This window comes from Anabrus simplex, chromosome 1 (assembly GCF_040414725.1).
Source record: "Anabrus simplex isolate iqAnaSimp1 chromosome 1, ASM4041472v1, whole genome shotgun sequence".
NCBI classification, from domain to species: domain Eukaryota; kingdom Metazoa; phylum Arthropoda; class Insecta; order Orthoptera; family Tettigoniidae; genus Anabrus; species Anabrus simplex.
This window is the reverse complement of record NC_090265.1, coordinates 990,422,327-990,435,548: the sequence shown is the minus strand read 5'-3', so window position 1 is coordinate 990,435,548 and position 13,222 is coordinate 990,422,327. Positions and strand designations below refer to the sequence as shown.

The following is a 13,222-nucleotide window of genomic DNA, read 5'->3' as shown; positions in this document are numbered from 1 at the left end:
CGTACTGGTACATCTGCTTCAGCCCTCAACTAACCTTCTGAAAACGACTAAATAGGTAGGAATTGCACATAGGTTCATCAATAACTCCACTGATTCCAAAATAATGAACTATATTCTGAACAATATCCGTGCATGTGCACCTCATGACCACACCAAAATATGCATAAAATACAATATACATAAACAACAACAACAACAACAACAACAATAACAACAAAAACAGTGGGAAAAGGAAAGCGAGGACCAAGCTACAATTTGTATTCGGCCCGATGAGGATTAATAACAAAGCATATATATAATTATATGTAGAAGAATACCCCTCACTGTCTGTGTGTCTCAACACAACTTGCATATTCTCATTATTGGCACTTGTTATATCACACAGATACTGTACCTTATCATACTGTGTTCACTCTGACTCTATAATTTGTTTTAAAGATACATTCACTTGAACAACACACGCTTGTCGTTCTAAAACATAAATTCTGGAAAGTCTGACACACGATACCCCATAACTTTCCGTTTCCCACTGTTTCACAATACCCCATAACTTTCACCAGCGTAGAATACCAAACCGCCACAAGTGATACAATACCAAGTGCCTTAAGCACTCCACAGTTGTAGGTTATTACCACACTTCACAAACATAATAAGACCAAACAAACCAAACCAAACCCCATGGCACTACAGGCCGTGAAGGGCCTTGGCCTACCAAGCGACCGCTGCTCAGCCCGAAGGCCTGCAGATTACGAGGTGTCGTATGGTCAGCCCGACGAATCCTATTGTCCGTTATTCTTAGCTTTCTAGACCGGCCGCTATCTCACCGTCAGATAGCTCCTCAATTCTAATCACGTAGGCTGAGTGGACCTCGAACCAGCCCTCAGGTCCAGGTAAAAATCTCTGACCTGGCCGGGAATCGAACCTGAGGTCTCCGCGTAAGAGGCAGGCACGCTACCCCTACACTACAGGGCCGGTATATAATAAGACCACGTTCCACAAAAGTTACATCTCCTCTCCTCCAATGTTTGAAGTCAAGTCTTCTACACCAAAATTTGAAGTCCAGTCCAGTCCTTTTTGCCGTTTGATCACATGCCTATATAGACCTCAGTTTCCCCCTTCCTCTCACATGATACGTCTAGATTGATCCTGGCCATCCAATCACGAGTAGAAGATCCACTGGTCATTCCGGCACCACGCCCCGGACCACTTCCGCGTCACAAGGCAATAACAAGGCCACCTCATCAGATGCCCGCATGACTCACGGAACTTTCCGAGTTGTAATTAGTACTGTTTTCCCATCCGTTTTGTACATAACAAATTACTCATATCACATATGGAGACCTTCCAGCTTAAAATATTAGGAATAAATATACAAATGCGATAATAATAATAATAATAATAATAATAATAATAATACATCGAATACTGACAATAATTATCTCTTATTTCTGAATACAGTGCGAGGGTGTGATATATGTACTATCACATAATGCCCCCTTGGTGAATCGATGATATCACATATTATGATTCAGCACTAAACAGAACTTCATAAATAGTCCTAGAATGACATAACTGAACACTTAACACCCGAACCGCGGCTGGGTCATTTGTAACCCAGTTGTTAGTTCTTTCTTCCCTATCTCCTGCAAACATATTTGTAGCAGGTGTGCAGCCAAGGAATATTATGTATTCTCAACGTGTGTCGTGTGAAGTGCCATTCCTACAAAGAAACTATATGCAACATAATGTTCATCGTCTGTACTGATGTCAGATGATTGGTCTCTAAAAATTGAGGAGATGGAAACCTTTCTTGCTGTACTGCACATTCGCGATGCCATACGGGCAAGGAATTAGAAGTGCACTCATCGTGGTCAGCGAAGTGAGGCGATTCTATTGTCTACATGCTCCTTATTTGTATGCTTAACATTCTACATCAAAATACACTATGTGTATTAAATTTCAAATAAAATGTCCCGCGTAGGTACTAGTATATTCCTTGGCTGTACACCTACTACAAATAGTTTTTTTGCAGAAGTTAGGGGAGAAAGAACTAACAGCTGGGTCACAAATAGAGGATTCGATCCCGGGATCCCGACCGCTTTTCAATTCCGTAGTTTTCGGGATTAAGTTTTCTGGATCCCGGGATTTTTTGGATAGACATCATTGTTAATTTAGACGACGTTTTAACGCGAATGATGGCCTTCCTTTTAGTGTCCTTGTAACCTCAAAAGATTTGAGAGCGTTATTATTATCAAAAGGATATTCAGATTTACCGCAAGCTGCTTCAACAGTTCGTAACCGTGTCGTCAATTACAGCTACAGAATTAAGGAGCATATAAAAGCTGAATTAACTGTTTTAAAAACTGAAGGCCAGCGCTTTAGTTTGAGCTTTGATGAATGGACATCGACTTCTAACAAAAGGTACATTCATTCCGAGAAAAAGTTTTGGAGTTTAGGCCTTATTCGTATTGCTGCATCTTTGAAGGCGGAAACATGTGTTGATGTTTTAAAAGAGCGCCCTTCTCAATTCGATATTTCACTGGACAGCGAAATGTGGCAATCGTAACTGACGGTCGAAATGCCATGCTCAAAGTCGGAAAACTTGTCAATGCAGAGCACCAAGTTTGTTTTGCTCATGGCATTCACTTAGCCGTTTGCTATTTACTTTATAAAGAAAGTATAACTGGCTTCAGAAAATGAGTCCACTGAGATCCACGACGTAGACTCAGTTGATGATGAGGATGATGATGATGATGATGATGGTGACGAAGATCTTGAATCAGGATTAGACCTTGAAGAAAGAGAAAATTGTCCGGCTTTGACGAACGACCAGAACATCAAGGATGTAATAAAAAAAAATTCGCAAAGTGGTTCTTATTTTCAAAAGAGCGTCCTTGAAGAATGATACCATTCTTCAAAAATATGTGAAGATAGAGCATGGCAAATACGTAAGTTTACCGCTCGATTGCAAAACCAGATGGAACAGCCTCTACACTATGCTCGAGCGTTTTGCCTTCTTGAAATTTAGTGCCAAAAAGGCGCTTATAGATTTGAATAATCCAGTGCAGTTGGAAGAGTCCGATTTCGAGCTCATCGATGAAATCATTAAAGTCTTGGCTCCAGTCAAATTAACTGTAGAAGCACTCTGTCGCACTGATGCGAATTTTATGCACAGCTGATGTTTACCCTGAAGTTTCCTTTTAAGCAGTTAAATGGCAGAAGCTCCGAGTTGGCTTCTAAATTCAAGATATATTTACAAAAGCGCATGACAGATCGCCGAAGGAATGAGTTGAGTGGCGTATTACCTACAAAATCCTCATAGTGACAATGTGACGTTGGCGTTCGATGATGAAATAAGGCGTACATTTTCAAGTCCGAACAAAGTCCTGATAAAAAACCAGATTGTTTCTTTAATTGATAGATTTAATGATAAAAAATGACAAGGAGGAAGAATAAAATATGCAAGTCGAGCCTACAAAAACAGAAAAAAGGTATTTGGCGCTCAAAGAAAAGCTTCAGCTGGAAATAGAGAACAGCATGAAAATTATGTCTCCTGAAGCATTAAATGAAAATGAATTTTCCAGAATTGTTAAGAAGGAAATGAAACTATACAAGTCTTCAAATTCTATTCGCAGCTATAACCTAGAGCAGGCTTATAAGTATTTACTAACGATTCCTCCAACTTCCATCGAACCTGAACGCGCTTTCTCAGCAGCTGCATATATGTGCAACAAATTGAGAAGTAGGCTTGGTGATGAGACAATGGACGTGTTGTTATTTCTCAGATCATATTTTCGCAATTAAAATTAGAATGTTCCTATTAAATGAATTTTCTTTATATTTACGAGAAATGTGAAAGGTGACTGATTAATGTTATTTTTAAATACTTTTTGCCAAGAAAGTTTCTACCTACTTATTGTGTTGTTATATGAAAGTCGGCTATTTAGTCTATGTTCTTAGAGATTGTTGTTAATTTCCAAAGTTTATTTGCATAGTTTGTAACATAAGGGTTTTTTGTAATTTATGTAAGTTTAAAGAGATCTCACTGATTCTTGGAAAAGAATAATTTTAACACAGTGTGATAGTACATATATCACACCCCCGAATTATATGTAGAAGTTAGAGATATTGTTGTCAGTATTCGATTTATTATTATTATTATTATTATTATTATTATTATTATTATTATTATTATCAGTATTTCATTTGTATATTTTGCCATTTATATTGGTAAGCTGGAAGATATCCACATATGTAGGTATGAGTAATTTGTTTTGCACGAGTGGGAAAACATTGCTTTAATAACTCTGGTAATTTGGTTGAGTCATGTGGCTACCCCAGTGTTTGTTGTGATGTACTTGTGTCGGGATATTCCATGAGTCATGTATATATCCCAGCCTGATAAGATGAGCTTGTTGTTGTATTAGGGAAGCTCGTTGACTCATGTAATAAACCCCAGAGTTTGTTTATCTCTTGGGAGCAAGGTCTTGACAAGAGGTTCACTCATGATTGGCTGGCAAGCACCAATCCAGACGTATCATCTGAGAGGAGGGGGATGTTGATGTCTATAAAGGTTGATCATACGGCGGCAACCAAGGGAGATTATAAAGGAACGAGAAGGAAGATAACTACAACCAGTGACACTGTATAAGAGAACTACAACTGACGCACTGTACGAGAAGGAAGTAGTGCTGATACACGGTACTGGAGTAACACGGCTGCAATGGACTGGACTTCAAACGTTCGTGGAGCGTAGTCTTGTTATGTTTGTGGAAAGTGGATGATTGTGGAGAGTGCTTGCGCATTAAGTATTGTAGCACTTGTGGCGGCCTAGCATTATATGTTGGTGAAAGCTATCTCAGACTTTCCATAATTTATGTTGAGGATCGACAGACGTGTGTATATATCTTTACAACAAGTGTTAAAGTATGTGAACACAGTAGTACAAGGTACAGTATCTGTGTGATGTGATAACTGCCGATTATGAGAATCGGTAAGTCGAATTGATATAGAGACAGTGAAGGGTATTTATCTTCATACATGTACATTGTTCATCGGACTATCTAGAAATGGTAGCTTAGTTCTCGCTTTCGTTTTCCCACGATTTTCATTATTGTTGTTGTTGTAAATATGGAGTCTTCCAGCAATATTTTATGTGTGTATTATGTGTATAATGTTGTATGTTGATGAGGTGCTCATGCACGGAATTTGTTAAGAATATAGTTAGCTATTTTAGAATCAGTGTTATTGATGAACCTAGGTGCAGTTCCTACCTAATTAGTCGTTTTCAGGAGGTTAGGTAAGGCCTGCAGCAGATGTACCAGTACGCAGCATTATGTACACGCCCTGGGATATACAGTTTATCATGCTCTTATCTAAATTCGAGGGATCCATTCTGGTGAACTCTGGCGCCCATACTACGGACATTTCGGTTAATTATGCTTATTAATTTTATTAAGTTTTTGAGTAATTTTCATTTATATATTTTATTCATGATTTTATTTATCAGTAATCATTAAATAGTTACAACAGAGACTGAGTGATTTTAAATCTGGTTAGTCTGCCTCTAAGTCTGATTAGTTAGAGTGATTAGATTAGCTAGGTGTATACCGTAAAATATGTTGTTATCTAAATTTGGATTTGCTGATTAAACAGCTGATTTCTGTAAGATTTTCTTATTTTTTATTTGTAACCTTCAATCTCGGGATCCCGGGACTGACGAAGTGTAATCCCGAATTCCTGGGATTATAAATAAGGGCCGGGATCGAATTCCCTAGTCACAAATGACTGAAACGCGGTTCTAGTGTTAAATTACATTGTACACTGCGTCTACTTCATCGTATTCGCACAAGCGATATTCAATTTCTCCAAACAATAACAACAACAATAATAATAATAACAATGATAATAATATGGGTATGTAGAAACAACTCTCATTATTTCATACGTCCTTGAACACATTCCCCTCATACTAACGAACACTAGCTCAAAATTGATAATATGTACATCCAAAGTGCAGATCCTATCACTAATATCTGCGAAAACTATAGATATTATTTGTCCCCAGGACCTTGTCGTCAGAAGTTAGAAGCTATTGCCTATTCTACTGTCTATAGTATACGGACCCTGATATAAATGAAAGAATGTATGCATAGTTTTCTGATCGGCATTCGAAAGACGAGGAATACATGCCGTAATAAAATCTGACTACATCCAGAATCCAGTCTATCTCACACGGAAACATTCATCCCATCCAGTCACACAAAAATCATACAGAATTTCATTCGGAACATTCATAACGAAGTTCACACTCAGAAAAATCTCTATCTGAAATGCGCAGGAATCTCTCTAGGTTTTCTCTTCCACAAACCCATAATTAATGCCGGCAAACAGATCACATTCCTTTTTTGACATCTCAAATCGATATCATTCAACAGGTCATTCAAATCATTCACACAACTCTCAGCATTAAATAGAACATTACACACTCGCTTGAATGGAATTTCTTTCATCTCACCCACATTTCCATTCTCACTTTCCTTAAACATTTCCATCACATCCACATAATCTCTCAAACAACAATTTTATTTCTCACAAAATCTTCAAATCCTCAATCACCATACAATTTACCACCCTTCCGATGAATCCCCTTAAGCACAAAATATGACCTAAAATCCGCTTCAAACAACTCTTCACGAACAACGGCCATAGTTAACTTAGGCTCATCAAACATACCTACTTCAATCATCTCATACTCATTCACACCACTCTTAGCACACGTTCCCGCACTTAAGCTCACTGTATTACTGAAATCATTACCATAATTCACTTCGAAATCGCTACCATTACTACTTAATACCCCAAATTAATTCATCTTCACCAACTTCCATACCGGCTTTTACTCGCACCACTTTCATGCCAACAACACTGCCACTCTCAATCCTCTTACTAGCAGTTTCATTCATCTCAATGTCACCATTTTCACACATAATCGACATAACCTCCAGATAGTAAAATATGTGTGCCCCCCCCCCCTTCTAATTTCGAGTCGCCACTACTGAATATGTCTACACATACCCTAACACTTAACGTGCTTAATCACGTACACTTAAACAATAATATCCTCATTCTGATGTATACTCCGTAAACACTCCTTACTCAATAAACAACCTTCATCACCTTCACGAAAAACTTCACTTTCAATTTCAGAAACTTCCACAAGATTATCGATCGCAACACTGCTTTTATCATAACCACTAGCACAAGGTAAGTCATCCGATACATTTTCCTTAATTTCAACACGCTCCCTATTCTGAAAATCCCTCTGATAATCGATTTCACTCTGTACTTTATCAAATGCTTTACATGCCTCCCTTAACAATTTACCCCTCTCATCGATCTTACTGAACAGTTCACAAAACATATTATCGATTTTACTGGACAGTTCCGTACTAAATGAATTTAATTCACGCTCCAACTCTTTACTGAACTTAATTGCACACTAAATGAGTTTTACATATGGCAGAGGGGAGGACCGTTCACTTCGCTAGTTGCTATCGAAGTATTCAAACCGGCTCCTGGCGACTGCGTTAGGGCGGCAAGACCTCATTTCGCTCCTATATAGTAGCACAGCAATAGTTATCCCCTCCACTACCTTCCTTCCCCTATTTTCCCTCCAAGCTCGGGGCTTCGTGGAGGTTTGTACCATCAGATAGCAACATTTGTGTGCCTCCCCCCCCCCCACTTCTAATTTCCAGTCGCCACTACTGAATAGGACTACACACAATATTCCAAACTTTGTTGAGATCTATACAGTGTTGTAGGTTGTACGTCCCGCTGACTACATATATGACTTTCGGAGACGTCGATGTACCGCCATTTTGTCCCACTGGAGTTATTTCACGTGCCGGTAAATCTACCTGTGTTTTTGTTAAACAATGTGCGCCTGGGAAAAATATCATAATTGTTAAATATATAGCATGCATTATACGTAGTAGTACTATACTGCTAATAATAAGAGTTTTTTTAAAAATTAATTTATTGGCTTTAGGTGCCAGACCAAACAGCCAGCTAGATATACATTAGATAACAAAGCATATACATTAAATATACACTTAGAATACATATACACCTATGAATCTTCCATAGTATTATAATGGTATTACGTTCCGAGCCCGTACAGAATGCGCGCACACACATACGAAGAGAGAGAGAGAAAAAAAAGAACAAATTGGGACACTGCAACTGTAGTATGTTTACGTAGTTTTTCTGAAGTAGTATCACATCAAACTTTATAATCTTAAATCGGTGTCTTTTAAGAATAAGGCGATTGCATTATACGCTTCTGGTTGTTGGGATGATAAAATGCACTGGATGTTGAGTGGTAGTTGGAAGTTCAATGAAAGTAAAGTTGTTATAAATTTTTCCTGCTGTACATTATAAAGATGGCACGAGAAGAAGATGTGGTTGAGGTCAGCGATTGCTTGGCGGTCACAGGAACAGTAGGGCGAGTTTAGGACTCCTATCCGATAGAGATGATTTGCAAAACTGCCGTGGTTGAACCTCATGCGAATAAGAGAAGTGATGTATCGGCGACAAGCATTCCATTTGGAGAACCAAGGTGAGTGAGGAGGGTATGGTTGGACTGCAGCGTATTGTTTTCCCCGTTGCCCTTTTGTAATATACCATTCTTCTTCAATTTGCGTCCAGGAACGCTGCTTGATACGTGGCACGTAGTCTCGAATAGACACTGGTGAATCTAACCGTTCGCCCAGATGCGTTGCTGCTCTAGCGAGCCGGTCAACATACTCGTTGTGTTTGATACCTTTATGACTAGGTATCCAAAGAAAGTGTACAGCAATATTGAGGCGAGTAAGTTGTCGAATTCTCTGAATGATCTGAATTTGATGAACCGTTAGTTTGTATGTAGCAGGTGACTGTAAAGTCTTCAAGACACTGAGAGAGTCAGTAATTATAAGAACTGCAGAAGGTTTAACTCTTAAACTGTATGCTAGAGCTTCGGAAACAGCGACAGCTTCTGCTGTAAAAATAGACCAGTCATTTGGTAAAGTGAATAAACGAGATTCTTCAGTTGCGGGACAGTAAAAAGCGCATCCCACTGCAGGTGGTGAGGGTATTTTTGAGCCATCAGTGAAGATTTGAAGAGCATTGGGCCACTGTCTTTGAGTATATTCCACAAAGTAAGACTGAACTGTGGTTAGAGGAAGTAAGTCTGTTGTAAAAAGATGTATTGGAGCAGAAAACAATAAGTAGGAGTACGGAATCTCAAAAGCAAGGCAAGACTTGTGGGGTGTTGACGATGGAAGTATGGGGCGTAGAAACTGAAGACTGTTCAGAAGGCATATATTTTTCATCCATTTTCGGTGTCCGTGTTCTCTCATAACTGTTTCTAAATCATCCAGACTGCTGCAGATTGGTGGTTCATTGTTGTACATCCTGGATAATACAAATTTGTCTGCTAAATATTGTCGACGTACAGCAAGAGGAGGTTCGACGCACTCTAGTAACAACGCATTTGTTGGGGTCGAAGCCATTGCTCCAATGCAGGTTCTGACACAGCTATATTGTATTCTGTCCAGCTTGCGCAAAGCGATTTTGCTTCCGTTATGATAAAACATACTCCCATAATCCATTTTGGATCGGATCAAACTGCGATATAGGAGAAGGAGAACACAGGGATCAGCCCCCCACCATGTTCGGGTAAGAGCACGAAGAATATTCATAGATCTTTCCAGTTTTGGTGTAAGCTCAGATATATGTGGCGACCATGTCAGTCGAGTGTCATATGTGAGACCTAAAAACCTTGCCTGAGGTTTGACTCTGATGTTGTATGGACCCAAGTTCAAGGTTAAGGGTAGGACTCTCAGGTATTTTCGCGTAAATATCACTACTACATTTCTTAGAGGGAGGTCCGTTTACTGCCTGCCGAGGCGGGATAAAGGGAGTGGCTGTGTGGTTGCCATGGAAACGAGGGTGGGGCGACTGCGGTTACCATGGAGATAAAACTTCAGGGCAGTTCGTCTTGCTGGGAGTTGCCAAACCTGTCACTGTCACTGATAAGAACCTGATTATTTGAATAAGAGTGATCGCAAATGAGACGACACCGCCTGGCCAGGTAGACTACAACAGATCACAGTGGTCAGAATGAAGGAGGGAACAAGTGAGCCGGAAGCGAGGGGTAAGAGCATGCTGGAATGTGGCAATATCGTGAAATGGCACGTGCAGTGCTCCTCCCTCCAACCTTACCTGTCAGACGCCAACTTTAGTTAAGCCTAGTATACAATCACTTTCTACACCTTTCTCTTCCTCCTTTACCCCATTTTCTGGGTTCAGCACGTGATATAATTTTGGACCAGTTTTACGTCCGGATTCCCTTCCTGACGCCACCCTATATGGAGGGATGTAATCACAATTGCGTGTTGCTGTAGTGATTTGAAGTGTGCTGTGTTGTACGTGAATGACGATATGACTTAAGACAAACACAAACACCTAGTCCCCAAGTCAGAAAAGTTAACCATACGCAGTTAAAATTCCCGGCCGAACCAGTAGTAAAACCCGAGCCCTCTGAATCGAAGGCCAGTCAGTATGCTGACAATTCAGCCAAGGAATGGGACATTGGTATCATTATGTACACAGTACAGTATTTCAAATCTAGTGCAAAATATGTAAATTGATAATACTTATGCAACAACTCTAGAGGCCAAGTAAATAAGAAGTGTGTTACCTCGTAAAACCCCATTCTCGACCATTAGGGGGATGTTGATGATATCATGGGAATACCATGTGTCAAACAAGGAAATTCTACGGAGAATGAAGAAAGACTATGTAGGAAGTACTGACCAGTGTGCAAATAAGGAAGCTCCAATATCTCGGTTACAGTAAGGAGAACAGAAGCAGATACCAACTATCGCATCGCAATCCATTCTATAAGGGAAGTTACGAGGAAAGAGAAGTGTTGGAAGAAGAGGGATTCCTGGTTTAAAACATCTCAGCACTTGGACATCGGAAACAACCACAGAGATATTCTGAGCAGCGGTCAACAGGAAAAACACAGCTACGATGGTTGCCAACATTAGATGCAGATAAGGACAAGAAGAAGAAGAAGAAGAAGAAGAAGAAGAAGAAGAAGAAGAAGAAGAAGAAGAAGAAGAAGAAGAAGAAGATTACAGGTTATTATGGTCTGCATATAAATGATCAAAGATGAGTGATGTAAGTTGTGTTGATTGGTAATATTTAGAATGGTATTTATTGTTGTTATTTTACTTCACACTGGCTAGTCCTAGCACATCACTGTGGTAGTTATGGTTATGTTTGATGAATACATAGTAAATTATATATATTTAAGTTTTGTTTGTTTTTCCTAAGAAGAGTGCTGTCCTTTAATAACAGGCTGGAATAAAGACGACAAAGACGATTAAAATAGGACAGGAATCAATCCGTAAACTCGCAATGTTTATCCATATTCGGACGGAGCAATAAACATTATGTCGTTTTCCATAGGGTCTATGGCCGAAATGTCTCGACAATATACAGCAGTAGTGTCATAACCAGAGCCTCCGTCGCTCATGCGGCAGCGCGCCGGCCTCTCACCACTGGGTTCCGTGGTTTATATCCCAGTCATTCTGAGATTTGTGCTGGACAATGCGGAGGCGGGACGGATTTTTCTCCAGGTACTTCGGTTTCCATGTCAGTTTTCATTCCAGCGGCAATCTCCAATATCATTTCATTTCACCAGTCAGTCATTAATCATTGTCCCAGAGGAGTACGACAGGCTTCGACAGCCGGCTCAATTCCTATCCTCGCCGCTAGACAGGGCTTCATTAATTCCATTCCTGACCAGGTCGAATGACCGGAAACAGGCTGAGGATTATCGTTTTCCTTTTCATTGTCATAATTGGATTCCTAGTCGCGCAATCCACTCGATCCCCTCTGGTGTTACTCTAAGCAGCCAGGAAACACAAGTCGTGGGCAGTGGGTGTTTAATAGATTGCATACCGACCATTTCTCAACATTTCACACCTAAGAAGTGGCGACGATGATGATAATGTCGTGTGGCACCAGAGAAAGTCTGGTACAGGTCTTTCTAGTTGACACCCATAGGCGAACTGCACGTTGTATGATGATGATGATGATGATGATTACGTAGGGAGAGGCTGAAACCCGGTGTCGGCACATAGTCTACTCCGGTCGAATGACACCAAGGGGTCTGCTCATGTTTTAACGTCCCCATCCAACGGACGAATCACCATCAACAGCGGCGTATGTACTCACTCCTTATGAATACGGCCGGGATGTTTGGAATTTAAACCAAGCTTTTGGTACACAATCTAGTGTTCAGAAAATGTATACCACCACTTCTCCTACCATAATAAGAATGTTATTTTACTTTACGTCCCCTTAACTACTTTTAAGGTTTTCGGAGACGCCTAGGTGCCGGAATTTAGTCCCACAGGAGTTCTTTTACGTGCCAGTAAATCTACTGACACGAGCACCTTCAAATACCATCGGACTGAGCCAGGTTCGAACCTGCCAAGTTGGGGTCAGAAGGCCAGCGCCTCAACCGTCTGCGCCACTCAGCCCGGCTCTCCTACAATGCCGGCCAACATTCTCATGATGAAAATTTCTTCCACCAAAGGGACTCGAACCATCAGACAATAAAGATCATGATATCCAGGCTGGTCTGCTGGAATATATCCTTACAATGCAATCATACCCACTGCGTACTGATTTAGATTCTGTAAATAACGGGCTAGGACATCAAATTTATTAGAGAAAAGTTGTTATGATCTTACCTCACCAAAGACGCTACCTTCACCAAGTGTCGCTAGGATCGTGTGACCGTCGTCAGCTACCACACTAAGGCGCCCTCGCTTCACGATGTACATCTCCTTGCCCACATCACCCTTGCGACATATATAATCTCCAGGACTGAACACCTACATAGTGAGAAGAAAAAGAACGTGTCAGAGCATTTCATATTAAAAATATACACACCAGTAGTAGTGAACTCATTGAAGATGGCATCGGAGCTAGCAGACTGACAAATTTGACATATTTTCAAGGAATTACAGGAATCATTATGTTGCATGTAATTGTAAGACTATTATATTATTAAAATACCCTAATATATACGTTATAGTGAATAAAACCACTCATATACAAGGCAGTGCGGAAGTCAGGCATAAATTTATAACAATTTTTA

General features: G+C 40.2%; 1 protein-coding gene across 1 annotated transcript in view; it reads right to left on the bottom strand.

The window, feature by feature from the left end:
• The window catches only part of CngA (Cyclic nucleotide-gated ion channel subunit A), a 204,542-nt gene that overhangs the window by 48,486 nt on the left and 142,834 nt on the right, over positions 1–13,222 (bottom strand). The window contains exon 8 of the mRNA XM_067148987.2: positions 12,813–12,956. Coding sequence (XP_067005088.2) covers positions 12,813–12,956 — 144 coding nt within the window. The remainder of the gene's footprint in view (positions 1–12,812; positions 12,957–13,222) is intronic.